This window comes from Perna viridis, chromosome 6 (genome assembly GCF_037379345.1).
Source record: "Perna viridis isolate PV_CMFRI_1.1 ecotype Kerala chromosome 6, ASM3737934v1, whole genome shotgun sequence".
NCBI lineage: Eukaryota > Metazoa > Mollusca > Bivalvia > Mytilida > Mytilidae > Perna > Perna viridis.
In genome coordinates this window covers 46,609,126-46,635,324 of record NC_142450.1, presented here as the reverse complement: position 1 = coordinate 46,635,324, position 26,199 = coordinate 46,609,126, and the positions used below count along the sequence as shown (strand labels likewise).

General features: G+C 34.1%; 1 protein-coding gene across 9 annotated transcripts in view; it reads right to left on the bottom strand.

Moving 5' to 3' along the window:
• Positions 1-19,736, bottom strand: part of LOC148615287 (acetyl-CoA carboxylase-like) — a 49,877-nt gene extending 30,141 nt beyond the window's left edge. For 4 of the 9 annotated variants that reach the window (XM_088590087.1, XM_088590090.1, XM_088590089.1 and 1 more), the window contains exons 1-10: positions 19,601-19,736; positions 8,339-8,627; positions 5,626-5,755; positions 5,160-5,298; positions 4,399-4,508; positions 3,972-4,053; positions 3,459-3,557; positions 3,022-3,245; positions 2,179-2,388; positions 718-891 (exon numbers count right to left, since the gene is read on the bottom strand). In XM_088590087.1, the coding sequence (XP_088446213.1) occupies positions 718-891; positions 2,179-2,388; positions 3,022-3,245; positions 3,459-3,557; positions 3,972-4,053; positions 4,399-4,508; positions 5,160-5,298; positions 5,626-5,755; positions 8,339-8,613 (1,443 nt within the window). In that variant the 5' untranslated portion in view covers positions 8,614-8,627; positions 19,601-19,736. Of the gene's footprint in view, positions 1-717; positions 892-2,178; positions 2,389-3,021; positions 3,246-3,458; positions 3,558-3,971; positions 4,054-4,398; positions 4,509-5,159; positions 5,299-5,625; positions 5,756-7,385; positions 7,407-7,921; positions 7,940-8,338; positions 8,628-9,615; positions 9,729-19,600 lie in introns of those variants that run through there. The other 5 variants (XM_088590094.1, XM_088590096.1, XM_088590092.1 and 2 more) reach the window with 4 other exon arrangements.
• Positions 19,737-26,199: the final 6,463 nt, after the last annotated feature.

The following is a 26,199-nucleotide window of genomic DNA, read 5'->3' as shown; positions in this document are numbered from 1 at the left end:
CTACAATACACAGATATACAGAAGAAAACCCATGGCAATCTACTATATACAGATATGCAGAGGAAAACCCATGGCAATCTATTTACACAGCTATACAGAGGTTAACTCATGACAATCTATAAAACACAGACACAGACAACATTTACTTAACCTCTCATGATTGCAAAACAACACAGAAATGGCAAATGGAATCTCTTCTCAAAGGAATATAATCAGACAAATGACTTGTAAGCCATATGTGCCAAAAATAACTATTTTCAAGCAGAATTCAATGCATTTTTTACCCAAAACTGCCTCTTCAACATTAAAGCAAGTATCTGAAATCAAACACTAGAATACAACAAAATCTATCATATTGACAATTAATTCAGTATAATAGCCATCATTATCTACATTTTTTATTCTAATATGACATGCTTCAAAGCTCTTTAGACCACAACCATGGTGATAAAAGTGACAAACACAGGACCAACAATTAATGCTGCGTCTATTAAAAAATATGAAGAAACTAAACATGGAAAATCTGTTTTATCATTGTTTTTACCACCGGCTGGCCATTTATTTTGTTATTCAACAATGCAACATAAATGACCAGCTTGTGGTAAAATAATAATAAAGTGGATTTTCTGTGATTTATTTCCTAAATATTTGGCTCATGAGTAACAGCATACAACAGATCAAGTAAAGATAATCATGTAAGTCCATGGAGATAATTACCTGTAACTGAGCAGCAGGAAGATTGATATCAGCAACCATCTCTGTACAAGGATGTTCTACTTGTAACCTTGGATTCAGTTCTAGGAAATGGAAGGTATCATCTTCTGAGTTATATAGATATTCTACTGTTCCAGCACTAACATAACCAACCATCTTAGCTAAAGTTACTGCAGCCTGAAAATGGAGGTCACCTCTATAACACATGAACAATTATTCTGATCTATGTTATAAAGATACAAGGACTAACTTATCGCCCTGTGCAGGTCCGGGTGTTAAAAGAATAGGCCTGCAGCAGCGCTAAGCTTGTCGTAAAAGGCGACTAAATACTGCTCAGAACCCTAGCCGGGGGCTAGGGCGCTTTGCCCACAGAGCAACTGGGATGTGTGCCCCAGGTGGTGGAATGGGGTACCCCTGGCGTGTTACATGCTGAGGTTGTCAGGCTATAATACGGAAAACCTGACCGCAAACCATAGTGGTGCACCGTGTTGGGAAAGATGCCACGTTCCTCGCACGTTAAAGAACTCTACTGTGGTATTCTCCCGGAGTAGGAACCATAGGGCTCCGCTACAGGAGGTTAAATTGTCCGACCCTACCCACCTCTCCCTATTTCCAGTGGCAATCAAAATTTGTCAACCCCATTGTCCTTGTGTCCCATCCCTTTTTCATTTCATCATCATTTCATGTTCATTTCATCATCAATTTCATGTTCATCGTCTTAATATACCTGAAATATTGCTGCTCAGACGTTAAACCCCAACAAACAAACAAACAAACAAACAAAGGACTAACTTATCAAACCATAATAAACTAAGTAAACACTAAAGAAGGAATCCTATCAATTATACCGATCCATCTCTACCTAAAGGGGGACATGGACAAGGCATAAAAATAAATAATAAGTAAATATATAAACATTATTTATTCCCCTAGGCTTATCTGCTCCCACTTTCAATAAAATGCTTCTCATTACCAGACCTGTACACTCAAATTGAAGCCTCACTGTAAGATTGACAGTATTTTAGATTATTCACCTTAAAAACAACATTGAGTGGGGCAAACCTGCATGCTCCCCCCTCCCCCTCAAAGAATTTTTAGATGACATTTTATGCAATCTGACAGCATCTGCAAGAAAATTGAGAGATTTATGATGATTGAAATAAATCAACTTTCCCTAAGAAAAATAAAAAAAATATCAAATATGGAAGAAGCCACTCTTCCAGTAAAACAGATTTTCCCTCTTTCACATGACTTATAATCAAAAGTTTCTAAAACAGCAGGAGTTCTTGGTGACAGTCAAGATGAAGAATTACAATAGGTGCTTAAATTGAGCCTGCTTGAACTGTCTTCTACTACAACATCAACTGGCACTGCACAAATCAGATCAAGTTTCACATTGAAAAATACAGTGAAAATGTACAAGTAAACAAGTGTGCATTACCATTAAACATTTATCAAAGTTACCTTTTCCATATGTTCAAACACATCAGGACTAGCTATAGCTGTAGGGGCTTCTTCTATAATTTTCTGGTGCCTTCTCTGTATGGAACAGTCACGACCAAACAGGGACACAGCATTGCCGTAATTATCAGCCAGTATCTGTACTTCTAAATGCCTGGCTGAAAGTGCCATCTTCATGATAAAGATAGGGGATCCTGGTATCTCTGTTTGTACCTGAAAGGACAGATGTACTGTCAATGTTTTCATTTTTGTGGTTGCTAATTTTCATGGATATTGTAAAGTGAGTTTTCACTGGTAAAAATTTTCAGTTTAAAAAAATATTAGCATTTTACAGTGTTAAAAATAAATTTCACAGTACTATTTTTCACACTTTTCCATCAGCCAATATAGCCAAAATTAATACATTTACAGTGCATTGATATAAAAACATAAAACATACAAAATGTAAGCCTGAAAACCTGAAAAATGTGACCTTCCTTGTTCTAATATGACTTAATTATTTTTTTTGTTTTCTTTCAGGAATGATATATAAAGAGAAGATCTTTGAAAGTGTACTTGTTATTATGTGATTTTGAACAAATCAATTCAATCTTAAAAAGTCAATTTTTTGTAAAATCCTCCTGGCCTCATACGCCAAAGATATAACCTCCGCCATCTCGTATCATTATACTTTTGTTCATAATTTGAATACCTTGATAAAGCAAAGATATATCAATTAAGCCAACCACAGAGTAAAATATTGATATAATATGAAGCATAACAAAGTAACACCCACAATAAATGACTTCACTATGTAACTTCACACCAACAAACTTTTTTTATGATTTAACAAGTCCTCATAATTACCTGTCTGAAGAGGTTAGGGAAGTCATTCTCATTCTCAACTTTCCTGATCCCCTTGCCTCCCCCTCCCTCAGAAGCCTTGATCATGACAGGGAAGCCAATCTTCTTAGCTGCCTTCAATCCTTCATCAGCATCTTTCACACAGGCCTTCTGGAAGACATCTTTAGGGACTGTTACTCTCTGGTTAGATTTCGGTGAAGACTTCTTAGCCCATTCAACTGTCAAACCTACAACATATGAAGATACAAGTCAATTTTGGTGAGGACTTCTAAGCCCAGTCAACTGTCAAACCTACAACATATGAAGATACAAGTCAATGAACATATTTCCTAGCTTGTGTTTTAGGATATGCAATGAGTAACCTGACATTAAAGGAATTATTATAAATTTAAAAAATCATAAATATTTGAATATAGAATTAATCAGTTGGAAAAGTATACCTGATCCACTCCAGGGTAATGTTGGTACATCAGCAGTCTGAGCCACAATAGATGAGGCTATCTTATCACCTAGAGCCCACATAGCATACTCTGGTGGACCTATAAAACAAATATATTGATCAATACTACTTAACATATTGTCAGATCAAAGCAAAAAACACAGCGGTCAAGTTAAAAGCAATATTTAAGTTTTTAATACATGAATGACTAATAACAATACATTAGGTGATTAATTGCTTCAAGAACAGCAAATTAAGACACTGCCTAACAGTTGAATCAGTGATGAAGATGTTAAGATATATAACTAGTAAATGTAAATGGTCTTAAAGACAGGAAGTACATGTATTAGTCAATGAACATAACCTTACAATAAAAACTGTTTTTAATTGCAAGCATTACTAGTAATCCAAGTTCAGCCAAAATTATGGTAGTTTCTGATATCTATTAATTCTTCTGCATGAGGTTAATGAATAAGATGCTAATCTAATCAGAACTGAAACAACAATTTCTTACCTATAAATATGATATTATTTTTATGTAACAGTTCAGGGAGTTTTGGATTTTCAGATGAGTGACCCCATCCAGCCCATACAGCCTGAAATACCAAATGAAAATTCAGATAAACAGAACTATTTCAGTAAGATAGAAACTTTATCAATTGTAATCTACCTGCAGTAAATATATAACGTTTTACGAATAGAAATTCTCTACGTGGGATTTAAAGAATCAGTGGGAAATATTTTACAGAATTGTTAATGGCAAGTTTTGTAATAAATTACTGTTTTGCAATGTATTTTCCTTCTTTATTGCTTTAATTACAACGCCAGTCAAAGGTTCATTCAAAAGAAGGCCAATATTTAAACCTGTCAGTAGTGGATCAACATCAAAATAAAGAATCCCAACTTCTCCATTATTGACGATTATGATGAGGGTGGTTTACCTGAACATGTGTTCTCCTGGCAATGTCAAGAATTAGGTCAACATTGGCATAGTTGTTGTTATTGGTTCCTCCAGGAACAGGAATATACTGATCTGCCATTCTAATGTACTCTGTTAATATACATATATAAACATTTCAATCGTGAACAAATACTTCCGAGTGATGAAAAAAAGTAATTCGTAAAAGAAAATCTCGAATACATTCTGTATATTGATTTAAACAGGCCATTGACTTCTGCGTTAAAAAAATTCAATTGGCAAATCAATAATTACAAACTATGACTGAGTCGTAGTTTCAGCACCATATGTGGTTTTGTTACCTCAGAAAGATCGGCGGGAAAATGATCGATGGACATTTCAAACTTTTTTTTAATAAGTCAAGTAATAAATGTATGAAAATTGTCTGAGTTACTTCAACTGATTCGTTTACGCAGTGGGGCTGCACGTGTACCTTTAATTCAATTGTGCAATCAATTGATCAGTTACAGGTAAATCACTGTCGCAAGTGGCAGCACATCGGCAAAAATTGACACGCACCTGTCAATTTATTTCCAATAAACAATTAGGAGACAGGTAGACAGGACGTTTATACACTAATAGAACCACCCAGACTGAAATTTATTAGGGTTGACAATTTTTTATGTCCGATATTGGAAAATAGTCGTCGGACATCTGCCAAATTTGACGGTCAATGACCGGCATTTTTTACCGTTTCCGGATCCACGATCACAACAAGATGACATTACTCTACAAGTTACAAACCTGCATTAGCTTTAAGATCTTCTGGTGTTACCATAACTACAAATCTCACTGCTCTCTCATTACGGAACATTTCATATGACCAACGTCTAATAGATCTCATGCATTTGACAGCAGCTATACCATTGTTTGCAATCAAAACCTAAAAGGTAAAATTTAACAGTTTCAGGACTACTTTTTATTCCGTGGAGTGTAGTGAAGGTCAATAATATACTTTAAGAAATTGGGAAGAAAGGTAAAAAGTAATTTGTGTAGAGAATTTAATAATATTAATAACACATTTTACAGAAGATTTATCAGAATTTGTAAACAGGAAAATTAAACAAACATATACATACATACATACATACATACATACATACATACATACATACATACATACATAAACACACGCATGCACGCATGTAAGTATGTACATACATACATACATACATACATACATACATATACCATATATATATATAAATACCTTGTTAATAACATGGTTGCCACCAAATCTCTTCACAAACTCTTCTGGAGTTGCTACAACACAATCTTTAGGTGACAAACTTAGTTTCTTTCCCTTACTATCAAGATTTGTAGCTCCTGACATCGAATGTCTGTTAATAAATAAACAAAAATAGACATGATATAGCAACAGAAAAATATTAATTTGTCAGCATTTTTAGAGAAAGGGGTAAAAAAGTGAACTTAGAAAAAATTTATGATGTGAGATTGTATGGTAAAACAAAAGTGCCTCTACAAACAAAATATAAGCATGACAAAATAAAATGGACTTTCAAATATCTATCTACGGAACACTATCACTGTATAATAATATATTTCTAATCAGAACATTAGGTAAACTTATAAGAACATAACTTCAATTGAAGAAAGTATAAAATAAAAATTATAAATGACATTCTTACTTCTTATTCTACATCCATAAACAACCCTTCTTTTTAAAGCATAAAACAGAAAAACAACAATGCATAACAAACACCATGCTAACAAGCAATGTGCAGCAAGTAAAGAGGAAGCCAAAGCATCTAGAATAATAACAGTTCAGATACACTGCCTGCTAAGCAGAGCAAAAATCAACTGAATAGTAGACCCAAATTAAACATTTTTATAAGCAATATTTTATGGGGCAAATAACTTGATGACCTAATCTTCTGCAATGTGAGACTGAATCACTAATCTTCTGACATATGGCCAATAATGTTCCGACTGAGTAGATCAAACGATAAAATTTTTATAAGCAATGCTTTATGGGTCAGCTTTTACACCTAATTGTTAGCAGTGTGTAACAATAGTCCTCTGGAATCCTTTGGTTATGAAGATAAGCTAATAGACATGGGTAAGTCAATTGGAAAGTCTAATTTCACTTATTGTAATACAGTAATATTTGACCAAAAATACCACACTGTCTTATAAAGTTTGACTGACTTTCTATTAAAACTTAAATTGACAAGGTCTTTTTATTATCATCATCCTTTTTGTGCTAAAAAAACTTCTAAAATATAAAATATAAACATATTACAAAGGGATATAGTATTGTCTTATATGTAAAGCTAAAGGATATGAAAAGGCATTTACAAGTTAAGAATTGATCAATTGAAATAAATAATGCTGTCACTGTTATGGCCATACCTAGAAATAGATTTCACAGTCACTGTCATGGATGGATCAATAGAAAAAAGATTACACTGTCACTGTCAGGGCTGACATGCATTTGACACCCACATGTTAATACTGACAGTCCTTCTCAACTACACATCTTGACATAGGGAATATTCAAATTAAAACCATGATAAATTTTCTTTAAAAGTATTGCAACTGACAACAATGACAACATACAACATTCTGAACTAAGTTAGACTGTAACATGCATGCAAGTTAGTCTTCTCCTGAAGTATAAGTCATGAAGGTTTTGTACATCTGAATAGAAAAGATCCTCTAAACTGTCATGCAATAAAAGTTTATCTCTCCTTTTTTATATAAAAGAGATCAGCTTTTATAGGTCAATAATTAAGCATCACAATGAATGTGACATTAAGATCCAACAGTGAGGAAAACTATAGGAGAAACTGTATATAATTACAACTACCAAAACATGTACATTCATTCAATAAATCATATTTGTATGCAACTTACAATAAAGTAAGTGTATGGTACAAAATGCAGAGCATGGTATACTGATAACACAATCAGTTCTATACTACAGACATTATTTTCTCTTAGACTTACTTAATATGAGCATGAGATTTTCTGCAAAATATATGAAAAGTTGGTAATTGAAAAATTTACAAAATTACCATCTTTTTATAAAAAATATTCAGAAGATAAATCATAACAAAACTTCACTCAATTTCAGATAAAAACTTCTTTCCTCACAATTATGTACATCTATCCCCTTGCAAGAAACACTTCATTGCTGAACTTTTTCAACCAACATTTGTATTACTGGCTTGATGACATGATATATTAATTACAAGCCAAGAAATGAAAAAAGAAAAGATAGCAACTAATTCTGGTTAAAAGTATTAGATATATTCATGTATGTGTAAGGCAATTACTACTTAAAACATTAGTTTGTGCTGTGGATTAGTTAACCTTATAAATTAATATTAAGTAAGTAAAAAATCACTGATAATTAACTTAAATTGCCTCATATTTTTTGGTATAAATAATGATGTTATGTTAAGCTTTGTCAAATAAAAGCAACTAAAAACTTAATTTCATGTCAGTTCTCCTTATTAGGAGATGGGCTGTGTCCAACTTACATTTTCAAATGATAATTCCTGCAATTAAAAATGAAGTTCATTTTTCATGTTTGAGACCAATATTACTATGAAGACAACTATGAAGACACTTCATCCTTATCCTGAAATACCCTAACCATGATGACAAAGACACTTCATCCTCATCCTGAAAAACCCTAACCATGATGACTAAGACACTTCATCCTCATCCTGAAATACCCTAACCATGATGACAAAGACACTTCATTCTCATCCTGAAATACCCTAACCATGTTGACAAAGACACTTTATCCTCATCCTGAAATATCCTAACCATGATGACAAAGACACTCAATCCTTATCCTGAAATACCCTAACCATGATGACAAAACCTTCATCGCTTCACTAAAGTGCACCATCAACCAAAACATGGAACTTTCAACATATTTTTTCACTTGCACTAAGTCAATAGATGAATCAGAAGAGGAACTGCAGGCCACACGTGGTTGGAACAAAGATTTCCTCAAGGAAAATACATCAGGATCAATAGAACCATACTTTAGACGGGGAGACTGATGTGTTGTCTGCTGTACAACAGGAGAGTTGATTGGTGTGTGTTCGTCATCCACATCTCCCTGGTTTTCTGCTTCATTTCCAGACTTTGAGGTGGTACCAGTTTCATCATCACTACTTCCAACTTCAAAAGTCACTGTTTTTTCATTATCACTTGCCATGTCGATTATTTATTCTGAAAAGAGACATTTAGTATGTTAATATAAAGGCAGAAGAAAGTACTGAACAGGGATACCCTGTCAGTCTGAGGTAATTAATATACTGGTTAGCAGGGGTTGGGAAGGCAAGAGGCCATGGGCCATTTGTCCCTTCCAACAGAAAATGGCCTGTTCAGATTAAAGAAATGTATATGGTATGTTAACAAACAGCCCTTTGAGTTTTGAATATCTTTCCAAAACCCTGAAAATGACCCCTTCTCAAAATTTTCTTCCATACCAAAACTCTGAGTATTTTAGAATACACAAATAAATCTATAACATTCAGCTAAAATCCATTTTAGATACTTTTGACAATTTACAATGAATTGATTCAATTGACATATTCAAAAATACAACACATTCAGTTTCTTTTAATAGTTACAAAGCAAGCTGAATAGCTAAAAAAAAATTCTAAAAAATATTGACTGGAAAGTAGAATAGTAATTACTGCCAATTCAAAAATTCTCCAATAACTCATCAACTAAATAAAAAAAAATGAACACTTTTGGTACATAGTCATTACCTGATTGATAAAAAGGCATAGTTTCCTTTAGACCGATAAAATCTTCTATAAGGAAGACTTTAGATCAATGAAAACATATACCACAAATCTACATAATTATACAACAATGAGTTACATATTAAATCACAAAACATTTGACTGAAGTAACCCTGTATATTTCATTTTTTAATGTTGTCACATCAAACAGTAGTGTTTGGTTTCATAAGTCCAACAATAAATCATACACAAGTACCAAGTACAATGTATCATATTCATAGTATTTGTAGTATATATCATGTATATATACCAGGATATACATGCAGAGTAAAGTTATCCTATGTTTCAATACATGCACTATAAATTACTGACAGAGATAAGTTTTAGCCACCATTTTATATTTCTATCCTTAAGATGTATCCATTAAGACACATATAATAACTATAAATTAGAAACAATATTTTTACCTTCACCAGTGACAATAAGTGTTAAACCCATCATGAATCATATCACAAATAGATTTTATCAAATTCCAAGGTTGACTTTTGTAAACCTGTACTTTAATATTTATCTTTTTTGACAGAAATCGGCCTTGACCTCATTAGTGGCCAATCCATGCTATGAATATCAATCATTCTAAAAATATGGAAAGAGACATTAATTAATATACAGACATAACATAACAATAAAACATGATTCCAGAATATGTAATGGCTAATTTAGCATGTCCTCAGAATATTATGACACTTATTTACTTAGCAATACAAACAAGCAGATTGACATGGCCTATATTATAGTCTAAACTAGGAAAATTGTGGGCAAATGCTCACTAAATCTAAATCTTAATTGTAGGCTAGATACAGAACCAAATAAAAAAAAAGAAAAAAAAAAATTGGGGGATTAAAGATGTCAATGAAATTCTGATATTTTTTACTCTAGCTGGGTCATTGACTCTTTGACAAATCAAAATCCACTCTTCAAATTCAATAGGTTATACAAAGTTGTAAATCTGTACATAGCTCATCTAATCACTATATCATCACTATATGATCATTCTTTCCAATGGGTGCTGAGAAATCTGTGATGGAAAATTTCCCAATACCACACATGTAAAAATTCTAAGTTGCTCGGAAAACAAGAAATAAATGACCTAAAAAGCTTGAAAGGAAAGACAGGGTACAAGTTATCATGTTTAAGCCATCTACCAAAAATCTTATCAATCCTTCCTATGGGAGCTGAGAAATCTGGAACAAAAATTTCTCAATACTGCATGTGTACAGATTCTAAGTCACTTGGAAAACAGGAAGTACTAAGATGACCTAAAAAGCTGGAATAGGGAGACACAGTACAAGCCATCATGTGCGAGCCATAAACCAAATACCTAATTATTCCCTCCATTATAAACCAAGAAATCTGTAACAGAAATGTTTGTTACAGACGGAATGACAGACACCCCCATCAGTATACATCCCACACCTTTCAAGCTGAGAACTCTGTTACAAAAAATGTGTAATGGACAGATGGAAGGACCATCAGACAAGGTGATTGCAATATAAATAATAAGAAGACCAACACTGTCAATTTAACAAGTCAAAATTGTGTTGAACCACGTGTCAACACATTTGTTTATCAAACTGTCTGTTACCTCCCTTACAATTTTCAATTTTTCTGCATTTTCAACAGTATAGTATATTTGCATGAAAGTAGCTCCGAAAAATGCTATTCCTTTAAATTAGTGATGATTTTGGAAATTGATAACGGTAATCTTGATCATTTGTTACATTTCTTAAAACACTATAAACTTAATGGGTAAGCAGTAAATGTATTGAGGAATTGACTTCTTCTCACTGTTTAAGATGATAGGTTAGATCTTAAATGTTTACAAGCAATGAGAATTGTAATTAATTACAAAATGAGTAACAGATATCATGGAAAAAAAACCTAAATTACAAAATGTGGAAACAAACAACAGGAAAAACTTCATTGCAAATAGTGCCCTTCTCAAACCCTCTCTAGCCCTGCCCTTTTCAATTCCCAGTTGGAACACTGAAATGTCAGTATACTCACTGAAAACCCTTGAACATGCAAGCTTGTTTTTATAAAAATAACACTTGAATGTGCTAATTGGTTACCTTTAAAGTTTGAGGTACATTCACAAGTGAAATTGGTGCCCTTACTTTCATGAAAAGTGATGTTTCAGTCATAGCAAACTTTTACTTGCTGAAAGTGTTTCAGATAAAGTTTAATTGCCTTTATTTGTAAGTTATCGGGTATCTGGTTTGCACATTTTGACAAAACCATTAAATTATACATTCCATGTCACAGTTGTCTGTGCCAATGTAGACCTATGTGATACCTTGTTATTCTGCAGCATTTTTGTCTATTTTGTCGGAATTCCTGAGATTTGGTTGAGTCTTGGCAAAGGTATCACAAATTTGACAAAATGTTCAATTTTGTACCAAAATTTAGCTATTTTTGCAAAAAGCATTCTATAGTAATGTTTTGAAATACAACCTAGCAGGTGGCCCAAAACACCCCTAAGTGTATCTATTCCTTTAAAATAAAACAATCAGGATGTTTTTATTTGTTATATATTTACTAACTATTCAACAAAGTGAAAAGTCAAGGAGAAGATAAAGTCCTTAGCCACTTTGTCATCATTTTAAACATTTAATCTACTAAAAAACTTATATATGTAAAAATGAAGTTTGATGGAACAGCAAAAAAAAATATGGATGACACTTAAGGCATAGTCTACTAGACTTCATGTAGTTGATATGAAAAATATATGCCAACATATAAGTTATATGACAATATCATACATCAGTACATGCACTGATACATGTATTTTTAACACATCAAGTATGATCAGATCACAAGACTCATTTCACATTGTTCACATGTAGTTGAAGAAGACTTCCATCTAACCAGTAGTCCTACAATTATGATCATACACAACAATGATGCAAGTACATGTATAAGATGAATGTACATGTTATCACATTTCTGACAAAAAATTTCCCCATTAAAATCAGAAATTTTTAGAAAGAATGTTAAAGAATGGCCCATTGGAATTCTGAAAATCATTAAAAATGACCCATTCTGAAATTTTTAATTGCATCTACATCTATATCCTACATTGAACTGTCAGTCATGATCATTACTCAATGCTCCTTAGAAAAAAATTGAAGAAAGACCTAATATATACAAGTCATAGAAAAACAGCATACAATAAAATAAAAGCACCAAAAAGATTTCCATTTACTTTTCAATCATCTGGTCTATACAACTCCAGCTTATGTATTGATACCAGGGACTGGATCCCCTAATAGCTCTAGCTCATCATTTGACCTACTGGGGAAATGGAGAAAGAGTTTTAGATAGTGACTGTGGCAAGCTCCCTCTTGAAGGAAAACAAGGAGGGAGTCTCAGCTACTTAAGCTGGTAAAAATTCCAGACTGAAACCACTCTCAGAAAGAAACTACCTTTCTAAGTAAAGTTTGAAAACCATTGTCATGTTTTAATCCACTTCTGATTTGTAAAACCTCTGAATGAGATGTAGTTCAATTTTTATGACACCAATATTAAAAATGCATTTAATCTTCCTCTAAAGCTTATGAAAATCATAAGAGCATATCCTGATAACTAACAAGTTATATTCCTGAGCACCAGAAATTTTACAAAAGTCTAGCCAGTGTTTATTTTCATATTTTCTATTTACAATGGAGCCAGTAGGCTTTTTAAAATCCAAAAATAGTGATAAAAACTGTGGAGATGACGGTAAAACAGGTCAGTTTAGAAAGTGAGATATTCCAGTATCTTCTATTATTCACAACACTGCGTAATGACATGTACGAATATATGTATAAGGATACAGCTCATGATTTATATAAATTATCATTAGTATCAAACATATGATTCGAACAAAGTATTATTTCAGTTTGGAATTATTTTGGATTTAAGAAAATAAGTAAAAAAAAATATACAACTTACCCCTACTAAAGGGGTTACTCATGCCATCATGACTAAGGGGGTTAGTAAGTTTTCCTTGCCTTTTGTTAACCACCTAACCTTACCCCTTAGCCATGACAGCATGACTAACCTCCTTAGTAAGGCTCAGTTTTACAAATTATTTTTTAGTCATTTTCTAAATTCAAAAATAATTCTAAATTTATATAATACCTTGTTTTCAGACAATCCAAAGAACATGAATAGTTACCCTTGTACTAAATTTCCAAATCTTAAATATCATTGTTATATCAATAGCCTATCAAATGTTCCCTGTGTAATAAATTTCAATAATTCACATGTGAAATAAAATTCAGTTATTTCATTCATTGATGGGAAAGAAGACAAAGAACAGTAATAATGGGCAGCGTTGAGAATATACAGCACTACACAACGCGAGGACATTAACGTTATTTTCATGTATTGTTACGTTTATATTATGTGATGTTTATTACGCCTTTCTATTCACAATACAATATTCGACACGTAAACTTTGTTCTTCCCGTTTCACCTGTTTTGTTAGATTTTGGTGTCGTGACCAAAAACACAATGGCCACAAAGTTACTAGCTATTCAAGAGGGACACAGGAGAACTGTTTCAAGACTGTGGCAAAAGTTCAACTACATAAAAGATATGAAATCAAATATGAACATTGAAGACATTGCAGCCAATTTGATGATACTTCAGTGAAAGAAGAACACAGCTTCTGTGTCATACTCGAATCAAATGACTACAGAAACGGAGACAACAATCAGGAGTGCAGCATCTTGTAAAGACATTAAACATCATCTAAAAGAAAGACCCTGTGTGTTTTGTGGTGAAATACATGACCCGTCATACTGCACAATGATAATTAAGAAATAATTCATGGAGGAGGTAGATTTGTAATCATTGTTTTTCCAAAAAAGATGGTACACCTAGATAGAAATATATAGTTCTTGGTAGAGATTCCTCATACTTTGTAAGAAATAATTCCAAATCATCTTCCAAATATACAGAGGAAGATGTTTACAAAATGCTGGAATTTTTAATCGACAACATATTTGTCCACTGTGGTGGACGTGTTTTTCAACAAATGGTCGGCATTCCAATGGGAACAAATTGCGCTCCTTTACTTGATGACCTATTCCTTCACTCTTATGAGGCTGACTTTATAGCTGATCAGATCAGAAAGAAAGAATATCGTTTGGCTACATCCTTCAATCTCCTCAGTTTCTGCTATATAGATGACGTATTATCTTTAAACAATTCTAATTTCGGGTATTTGATGCATCGCATCTACCCAAAAGAACTTGAGATAAAGGATACTACAGACACTGTGAAGTCAGCCTCATATCTTGACCTACACTTAGAAATCGATGGTAAAGGAAAACTATTGACCGAACTTTACGACAAACGTGATGACTTTTATTCAGAATTGTCAACTTTCCTTTCATCTGTGGCAACAACCCTTCTGCTCCTCTGTATGGAGTGTTCATATCACGACTCATACGCCAGAGCTTGCCGAAACTATGAAGACTTTTTGTATCGCACTAGAACTCTAACAAATAGGCTTCTGGAACAGGGTAATGTTGCTACAAGATTGAAGTCATCACTACAGAAGTTCTATGGTTGTCATCATTAACTCGCGGATCGTTACGGTGTAGCTATCTGCACCATGAAAACTGATTTGTTCAACGGGTCATAGTTTTCATTTCCTCGTTTGTCTACCCTGGACTTGACTTTTTATAAGCAACTCGGAGGGTGTTTCTAGAAAAGCAGAGGACGCTTACCCTACCGCTGCACCTGGTCCATGCTCCCAGTTTTTAGTGGAGTCCGAGTTGCTCATTTGCTTTTGTTACTTTGTATGTATGATTTTAGTTACTTTATGTTCTTTGTTGTGTATGTCTGTTTTCCATGTCTGGTCTTTGTCCCTGGATTACATTCTTTTGATTACCTATAACCTTGGTTCCCTTGATTACTCTTACTCATTTTAACATGAGTATGGCATTTATATTCGATTATTTAACACTGAGCGACAGCGAATTATTCCTTTTCTAATATGACAAATATGGTAATTTTTGTGACAAAAATTTCCCTTGGCATAGCCAAAATAAAGGCTGTTCCATTTAACCTCCCCCACACAGAAGTTGGATTAAATTTGTATATTTATGTCATCGTACGTGTCAAATGCGTGTATTTATATAATTGATTTCAATTAGATAACCTCTCAGCCATTAAATCATTGAGTAAACGTTTTTAAATGAGTTTCTTGTCTCAAAGCGACAGCGAAAGAAAAGAGACAGTGCGCAGGTGCTAAATGTGGGGTTGTACCAACATATACTGTTTGATGATTTGAAGACATATGAGAATTCAAAACAACCAACGTCTAGCAATTATAGATAATAAGGGACTTCGTCAGAATTGTTTCAATGCTCATCAAATAGAAACTTACAGATCCAAATTCAATTGCCACTACTGCAACCAGAGACATCATAGCAGTTTATGTACACACAGTTTAGAAACAGACATTCGTTTGCAGTAGAGTAACAACAAATAAGATAAATTTGCATTATCTCATGTTCAGTAATGACTGTGTAATGTATAGTTAATGTGTCCATTCTTTTATTGCGATAAGTGAGTGTTTTCATTTTATACTGATTTACTTTTTGTGGCCTGGAGTATGTTGAGAATATATAGCCCTGCACAACGCGAAGACATTGAAGTTATTTACATGTATTGTTACGTTTATATTAATTGACGTTTATTACATCTTTCTATTTGCAATACAACATTTGACATGTAAACTTCGTTCTTTCTGTTTCGCCCATTTCACTACAGGCATCAATGTACTGATCGAAATAATTTTGAAGAAATATTGCCTCAAACATTATTGATACTGAGATAATTCATGTTTAGTATTGGTCTCTTAGTTCATTCAAAAGTATATGAAATATTTTCATTAAATTGCCTACAAGTACAAGCAACTACAAAATGTATAAACCAATTACCCATTCTTCATTGTATTTTAACTTGTACATACAAAAATAACAATTAACTTCTTATGTCATTTTATGCTAACTTTAACTGAGGAAGCAGAACTTTTGATCAGCATTTTATCTTCAAGTTTAATTACCATCTGCAGCATGTATCATATGATTGTCAGTGAAAGAAATTAGCAGGAGACCTACGGACCGGGTCAATGTAAAATCCAGCAGGTCTATGATGAAATTGGCTCAAGTTGCTTTAAAATGTACAGTGCTGTCGATGCAAAATTATGATGGGTTTATGTTGACAAAAAATTCAGTTTATAACACTGGATTGAGAGGAGTATCTTTACCTTCAGTATCTCTAGTTCATTGAAAAGTTTCCTTAGTAATATACTGGATATGACCAATATGGCAAAAAATATATTACCCATGAGCAGTGATAGTTTATTTGTATTAAGAATCCAAGATTGAATCCACAAAATTAAGCAAACCATACCTTGAATTATTTTCGTTAAACAACTTACAACAAGTACATTTTAGATGTTATGTAGTAACCATCAAAAGTCCTGTTTCCTTGCTTGTCAGCAAGAATTGCTCTTATTTACAAGGAAAGACCATGTTGTTGTGAACGTCATAAATATCAAAAGTAATCTGTTGAATATTCATAAAAATTAAACTGAAAAAAATTATTTTCTTTTTCTTAATTAATAAATGGAGATTTATAATAAGGAAATTTGAATTTTCCGCGCCTATGGGCGCTACCATGACCGGTTGAACTGTGACGTCACTAAGTTGATTTGTAAAGTGAAAGTAAATAGGTAATTGATTACAATGTCTGAAGAAATTGCAAATTTGGGACTTTTCCCCTATAATTTCAACCCAAAATAAATAGAAGAGATTGAGACACAACATGTATAAGTAAATGTCAGACATCATTGACAAACAACGGGATCTGCAGCCGGATGACTAGTATTTGTAAGGAAAACCGGATGACTAGTATTTGTAAGGAATACTGTATGGCTACTTCCGAAGAATGTTCGTGTTGCTGGTAAACAAAACTTCTAAAACATTTCTCTTTTATCATTCATGCAATCGTGTGCTTGACAAGTCATCGCGTTTTGGTGATTAGATAAACATGATCGTAGAAATATTTACGGAATATTCTTTGTTTACATATTATTTGCAGTACATGTATCAGTACCAAACCGACTTAGTAATGTCACGAGCCAATCGGTAGCTATCGGTAAAAATCAATAAAATCTGGCTAGGATCTTCCTTCAGATAGGAGAGTTCTGCAAGATGGCTATCCCCTTATATTTCAAGGATTTCGAACTTTGCATAGCCTTGAGCATTCTATAAATGCGTATTTTGCATTAAAGGTTATATATTTTTGTTTACGTGGGTATGATTTATCATAAAAGCCCAACTTAATGCAAAGGTGGTCTTTCCCTTTAACCTTTAACCTTATGATTGAACCTTGATTTCTTTGATCTTACAAACACATTTGTCATCCAAACAAATGTGTACATTGCAGTTAAGGTTCTGATGAAGTTTTTAAAGGCAAAATGTATATGTTTAGTCACCTCTGTCAGTAAATTAAATAAACCAGAAATAACACCCCATTACCATATATGGAAGTAATAGGTTCTCATTCTTCATTTTGGTACATTTAAAATGTATACACATGCCAGAAAATATTAATGCATCATCAAAGTAGATAGTATAAAGAGAACAACCCTACTGGGATGAAAATGTCAGCTTTATTTTTCAAACTAAAAGTCTATCTTTTTTTCCACAAGTCATCAACCTCCACTTGAGTTTACATGTAGAATTTAAAATACCAAATATTTTTAATTAATTACCAGTCGTTATTATGACTGCTTAATCAGACTAATTTCACACCAACATGTAGGTGCCCTAGCTTTGTTTACAATCTGAGGAAACTGATACAGAATTTAATAAAATTAAACTCACATTAAAAATTACTCTGTATCAAAAATAAAAACAAACTTAATGATACCATTAAGGTTACTTCACTGAAATACATGCTCAACTTGGACCTCCGCTGACATGTACAGTTAACTTTATACCTATGACTAAAATGCATATATTGGCTACCCTCAACTTATCTGGCAAATTCAATTATCTATGTTTTTTATCAATTTTGGTAAAAAATCAGCAATTCAACTTGTACTCCATAAACTTGTGATTTAGATAAAAACCTACAATCTACGCAAAAACCTGGAACAGTTCTTCCAATAACTTTACGAATATTTGGAATGTCTTTTTGCCATCTCTCACATATTACTGATGAAAAATTAAAAAAGAACTTGGCAAAATGATAAATGGCATGAAGTCTAATTTGTTAACAGGGAAGCTGATGGTTGTACTTTTGGACTTTGCTCACACTTAAGGCCATTGCCTTCATAATATTAAGCCATTTAAGGCCTTAAATTATCCCTCTTTGAAGCTGCTTTAGCTGCCAAATTTGTTCAGTTTTGATTCTACAGAATTTTTCGGATTCAATGCATCAAGTTTGTGGTAATGCAATTGAAGCAATAAATGTTGATAATTCCAACAAAATATTGTGAAAACAAAGTTTTTTTTAATCGAAGAAGATCGATAGCTAAAATCTAATTATTTTTCGCTATTACTTCTGGAGATTGCCAACAGGACATTCACCCGGGTTAAAGATACTTTCACCTTGCTAAAAACTAGCAATGACAGATACACAGGTAAGCATGTTACATTTTCAATTTATTTCATCTATCTCTTAATTAGTTTCCAAGTAAATAATGACAATTGCTGACCACATTTGTACCATATTATATCACTATACATAAATTACAAAGGGATCCTTGCGTTGTATTAGAACTTCTCCTTTTATGGCTGGAGTACATCAAAGAAACGGGTCTTCCTTGCATGGATTAACCACTTTTGCTTTGCAATCAGATTTTTTTTTAAAGAATCGACCTTACAGTACTTGCACTGTTTAAGGTGGATGGTTTAAGGTCACCAGAAGTTACATGCATACAAATTTATCAGGGTCAACTTTTTGTCTTGCAAGACAATATGTGTATTGACACCAATTTCATGTATTTAATGCATTTTATTTGTGGATATCAAATGAAATTAAACAGGGAAAGTACAAATTAGTTGAAATAATTCAAAGTTAAGACATATTTCAACAGAAACAAAAATTTACGAAAATGACAGCTGAAGCAGCTTTAAATTAATGTAAGGTAAAAACTGAACTGAAACAACACACAGACACACCATGAAATTCATCCCATTCTCTCCATGAAATGTCTTAACATCCACCAAATATACAAAATGAGATTTATCAGGGGCAAAGCAAGTGACCTGACCATGATGGCATGAACCGGCTTAAGTTAACACTTAAGTTCTTAACTCTTCCTGACGGAGTCTGATCGATACAAAAAATATCAAACAACCGCGACTATCAGAAACTCACCCGTAAATGTTCTCCCTATGCATATACTGCCTTTACGCTCAAGTTGTAGACAATGTTTTCATTTTAAATCTCCTGATCATCGAGTGTTGGTGGCGTGAGCTCTAAGGGCATTCGAGTGTCTCTAATTTTACGTTCTTTGAACCGTTAAGATCGAGAACGCCCGAGTAAAAATTAAATCTGTCTAAAAAGATGATAATCCCCGTGCGTGTTCTTTCATTAACAAGTCAAGTCGAGTCAAGTAAAACTTTATTTAAAGTCGATATGACAAACAGGAAACATAAGCTCTGTAGAGCCTTTAAAATAAACATAAATAAACACAAGACATACACATAAACTTAAAGCAACATGACATACAAATTAAAACATGCAAGTAATCAAGCACACAAAAAGCACTAAAATAAAAGCAATGCAGACTAAATTTAAAACCAGATGCAACTAAGCAGCTAAAAGCATTAAAATTAACATGCAAGCAAACTTAAAATAGTAAATGAAAGATTTTGAGGATATGATGTTGCATCTGTCTGTTGGGTAAGCCAAACTATTGGCAAAAGGAGCAAAAACACCCTTTCCCCTCCCACTTATTTATCAAACTTTTAAATTGATCAAGTCCCACGTCCCCTCTTATTTCATTTGGAAGTTGGTTCCATAGTTTAGCTGCCACATAATTGACAGAGTGCAGGCCATACCTGGTTGTGTTTACTCTTGGTATGTTCACCAAGTTTGTATACCTAAAAGAGTAAGATCTTTCTTTAACAGTTATCATATAATGCAAGTGTAAATTAATGTAGGTTAATGTAATATACTTTGCGAGAGGTTTTTGTATCATATGATATGTTTTGTCACTGTCACCCTTTTTGCTGCAACAATACTAAGTCCAAAAATAAAGTTCACTTTTAATTAGATTAATTTTGATGTTCCAGTACACTACAGATGTTAATTGCTCTGATGTGAAATCTTACTTAAAGCTCTCTCTCTCCCTCTCTTATCTTATCTGATCTTATTTTCATTCTCAAAACACGAGACCGCAATTAATTTTCAAGTGCATTTCAATATACACATTTGAGCAGATTAAAAAAATTCCAACGGCGCAAACTGAATAAAACTTCTCTGGCCTAAAGATATGTACAAACAGGATTTTATATATAAATTGTAGAAAATTTTACCATCATTTTCTGAAATTAATACATATAATTCGGAGATGGGGTAAACATGACAAATGAACTGAGTTAGAAGTTCTAAATTTTAACCTTCTTCCACTGAACCAAATCACAACTTTTAGTCAGAATTGATTAATGAAAAAAAAAGCCCATGTAATTTTAACATATTTTCTATCAATTAGAGGCAAAACGTCAGCAAATAAGTTTCCAGTAAAAATATGAAAAAATGTGGAAGGTACCTACTACCAAAGTTGGAACTATATTCATTCCAAGGGGAATTAATTGTGTTCTCGTACCAACTCCTCCCACAATATTCTCCCATTCTATAACCTTAATCTAGTAATAACATTTCATATAATGTAAACATGTAGTGTCAGCTTAACTAATTTGTAACGGCTATAAAATTACTTATCTTTAAGCTAATAGTTAGATAGTAAATAAACAAAAACTACTGGTGGTCAGTGCCATACATCTATGTACCTTTGTATAGAATTGCATGATACTGTGGGAAAGTTCATCTTGTTTGTGATATTAATTTGACTTAATAATACTGATAACAGTACTTTCTAAAAAATGCAAAACTAATACATAACATGAGTATACAGGAGAAAATTTGTTTATTGTTTTATATACATGTACATATATAGCTAAAAATCTCAATCATCTAACTCTTAAGGATGGCATCTTAGACTTTATTAACAACTCTTCATATATACTTTTATCATCATTCTAAATAAAGCGTAAAGCTCTTTCTTGAATCTTTTATAACTTTTTTGTACAGCTTTCATTACAAACATGCCATACTAATGGACAATAGTGGAAAATTTTCTAATGCAAAAGAATAGTATATTGTAGGTTTACCAAATTTACTGAGACGACTTCCAATTCTTTTTAATACATTTAATTGTTGTGATGCCATTTTACATACATAAGAGATATGGCTATTAAAGTTCAATTTGAAATCAAATGTTATACCAAGTAGATTTACCTCATCCTCACAGAGGATATCATTTCCATCTAAATTAAAAGCAATGTTCTCTTTTTGAATCTTACTGCCAATCGCAATAGCCTGAAACTTGTCAGGATTGGTTTTCATATGATCGTCTCAGAACCATTTGATTAAAATACTACACTCCCGTTCCAGAGTGTTTACAATATCTTGTAGATCATTGCTGCTATATGATAAAGTATTGTCATCAGCATAGTTATATAAGTCATTTTTCGAAATAGTGTAATATATTGTTAATAAAGATATTAAAAAGGACCGGTCCCAAAATTAACCCTGTGGAAACCCTTTATAGATGTCCAAAAGGGACTGCATATAGAAACAATTTTAACACACTGCTTCCTGTTTTTAAGATAACTATTTAATAAAGATTAGACATTTTCAGACAAACCATAGCTTTTCAATTTTAACAGGAGTGTTCATGCGGTAGACAATCAAACGCTTTTGACAGATCCATCAATATAGCAGCAGTGAACTTATTTTTATATAAAGATTTACGCCAGTCTTTAGTAATTTTGATCAAAAATATCTTGACAACTGTAGCCAGGTCTAAAAGCAGACGAGAAAATGTTAATTCTGGTTTTATAAAAAAAATTACATATCTGAGATTCAATAATCTTTCATAAAGTTTTGAGATGGTTGGTAGCACACTGACAGGTCTGTAGTTTCCTTTTTTTAGTGTGCTGTTTTTCTTGTGAACTGGTACTACCTGTGCTATTTTTAATTTGTCTGGAAAAACTGAAGTTTCATAAGTCATGTTTGGTAATTGGATGTTTAGAAACATAGGTAAAATACGGACACGTGTTTCGTTATTAATAAGAACATTAATTGTATAAGGACTCAGCATTTATGTACAAATAACAAGCATTATTAGCTTTATTTAAGAATATTTTATAACTGACTACATATCATTGACACAAATATATGTACAGACATACTGATTACACAGTGATGTACGTAACACAAATACAAAGGATTTTTTCATGTCTGGTCTTTGTCCCTGGATTACATTCTTTTGATTACCGCTAAAACCTTGGTTCTCTTGATTACTCTTATATAGAAAAATCCTTGCTAATACCAGGGGCATTATATTACACTCCCTGCTAATACACATGCAGTCCCTAAAACACTAGAATATAGTTAATATCAATTGACCCTTTTAGTTGGTGTGCATGCTCAATATACACTTCCGCGAGGTAGAGCTTGGGTAGAACAAAAGAATTTTCCTCGCGGAAGTGTATATTGAGCATGCAAAATGCATGCGCATCGACTGCCCCAACGTTAGCACAAAAGGGTCTATACTGAAGTAAGCACAAAGCATGTAATTAATATAGCACTAAAATATGAAAACACCGGAAATTAAAGAAAAAAAAATCTAATAGTAGAACGAATAATGTGAAACCAAGGATCTTTATAATACTATAAAAATCCTTAGTGAAATACAACAAAAGCACCAGAGTAGGATGGTGCTTTATGAATACCACCAACTAAGAATGGAAAATTAAACAAAGTAACAAAAGTAAATGAGCAACTCGGACTCTACTAAAATTGGGAGCACGGGCCAGGTGCACCGGGAAGACAAGCGTCCTCTGCTTTCCTCTTATCTTGACCTACACTTAGAAATCGATGGTAAAAGAAAACTATGGACCAAACTTTACGACAAACGTGATGACTTTTCATTTAGAATTGTCAACTTTCCTTTCATCTGTGCTAACATCCCTTCAGCACCTGCGTATGGAGTGTTCATATCACAACTCATACGTTATGCCAGAGCTTGCCGAAACTACGAAGACTTTTTGTATCGCGCTAGAACTCTAGGCTTCTGGAACAGGGTTATGTTGCTACAAGATTGAAGTCATCACTACAGAAGTTCTATGGTCGTCATCATGAACTCGTGGATCGTTATGGTGTATCCATCTGCACCATGAAAACTGATTTATTCAACGGGTCATAGTTTTCCTTTCCTCGTTTGTCTACCCCGGACTTGACTTTTTATGAGCAACTCGGAGGGTGTTTCTAGAAAAGCAGAGGACGCTTACCTTACCGGTGCACCTGGTCCATGCTCCCAGTTTTTAGTGGAGTCCGAGTTGCTCATTTGCTTTTGTTACTTTGTATGTATGATTTTAGTTGCTTTATGTTCTTTGTTGTGTATGTCTGTTTTCCATGTCTGGTCTTTGTCCCTGGATTACATTCTTTTGATTACCGCTATAACCTTGGTTCCCTTGATTACTCTTTCAAGAAACACCTGCCGAGTTGCTCATAAAAAGTTAAGTCTGGGTAGACGAAAGAGGAAAGGAAAACTATGACACGTTGAACAAATCAGTTCAAGGTGCAGATGAATATACCGTAACGAGTCATGATGATGACCATACAACTTCAATCTTGTAGCAACATAACCCTGTTCCAGAAGCCTAATTGTAAGAAGTCTAGCGCGGTACAAAAAATTAGTAGTTACGGCAAGTCTTGTATAACATGAGTTATGATATGAAAACTCCAGGGTCGCGGAAGGTTATCAAAGTCAAGGGGTGGTGTTGGGAATGGTCTGTCAATGTCATTTTAAATTCTCCTTTCGCGGCGTGCGTCGCAAACAGCCTCTGACAAGTAAAGTCCAACTCCCACCTTCACGACGGTTATACCAACTGGTGGACCTGGTCCGGCCGTTTCGACTGACTGGGGAAGGGGCGAAGGCGAGTCACTGGCGCCTTAAAACCAGATACCTTCGGGTAAATGGGGCTCGTAAACCTTGGAGGGTAGCCCATCTAGGAGAAGGAAAACTCTGATCTAAAACCTCCGCTGCCTAGCGGCTACACCCTTCGACAGGGAAAGGCATCAGGAGACAACTGCGAGGAAAATCCAGAACCAGGATTCTGTAACTTCCTTCCTGTACTTCCAGGATCAGAGCTAAGGGTGAGGTAACCCCGACAGAAAACCTGGAGTGCTGAAGACGGAGGTGTTGGGCGATACAGCGCACTCGAACAGACCACAACACCATGCACGCACAAACAGCCAAAATGACACTTGAAATCATGAACAAACGATTTGGTGCTTGCCCTGTGAGGACCCACCTGGCAGGTGCAGTGCCGGGATCTCTGCATCGGAGGAGCCCAGCCAATGCTACTGGAGGTACCCTAGTTTCGTCTTGTGGAGTGAGTCAGGGGACAAACAAGGAGAGCTACTGACCATAGAAAGATCAAACCGAAAAGAAAAGAGCAACCGCATATTAACATCATGCAGTGGAATGCAGGAGGGATATCAAACAAGAGATAAAGAACTTCAACATTTTCTTCATGAAAGCAATGTGAACATCTGCCGGATTGAAGAAACACATCTGCAAGCGGACAAACCTTTTACGATCAGAGGATACCAAGTCTTCAGGAGTGATAGAAAGGAAAGAAAGAAAGCTTGTGTGATGACTCTTGTAAGAAACAGCATTAATGCCTTAGAGACAAAAAAGTTTATGGAGTAAGCAGAATACATTGAAATCAAAGCAACTATTGGGAAAAGCTCTTATAACATCGTTAACTTCCACTGTCCTAATGATAAGAAACTGTCACTAGACACCATACAAATACCAGACAGTTCATTCCTAATAGTAGGAGATTTCAACAGCCAATCACAAAATTTGGGATATAATGCCATGGACAAAAGAGGGGAGACCATAGAAGACTGGCAGGATGAAAACCACTTCATCCTTGTCAGCGACGCCACTGACGCGCCTACATTTTATCCTCGTCGATGGCATACAACCAACACACCAGATCTAGCTTTCTGTACTGACGATATACACCAAAAATCTGTAGAAAGGTATGCGACCAGCTAGGATGCAGTAATCATCGACCTGTCATGATATCCATTGCAGAAACAACAACATCTGAGTATGCTCAGCTACCAAGATGGAATTACAAGAAGGCAAATTGGAGTATGTTTCAAGCTAGAACAGATGAACTTACAAGGGACATAGCAATAGAGAGAAAGAATGTGGTGAAAGCATTCGATACTGTTGTATGAAAGGCAGCAAAGGAAAGTATACCAAGAGGTGTAAGAAAGGACTACAAGCCATACTGGTCCAGTGAGATACAGGCAACACATGAGGCACTCACAAGGGCAAGGAATGATGCAGAACTAAATCCCAGTCAGGAAAATAACATCAAACTCCAAAAATGCAAGGCCAGACATCTAAGAACAAAGATTGAATGTCAAAGGAAAGGGTGGAGAGAGAAAGCATCATCTATGGATATGGAAAAAGGTACAAAAACGCTTTGTAACTTCACAAAAGCACTGAATGATGAGGAAAGCAAATGTGAAAAGATCACGCTAGAAGTTGAAGGAGAACAACCATAGGAAAAGCGACAGCAAATGAATTTGCTAAAGGCTATGGGAAAGAAAGCAACACTGATATACTACCATCCCGGAAAAAAGAAGTAAGAACTGAATTG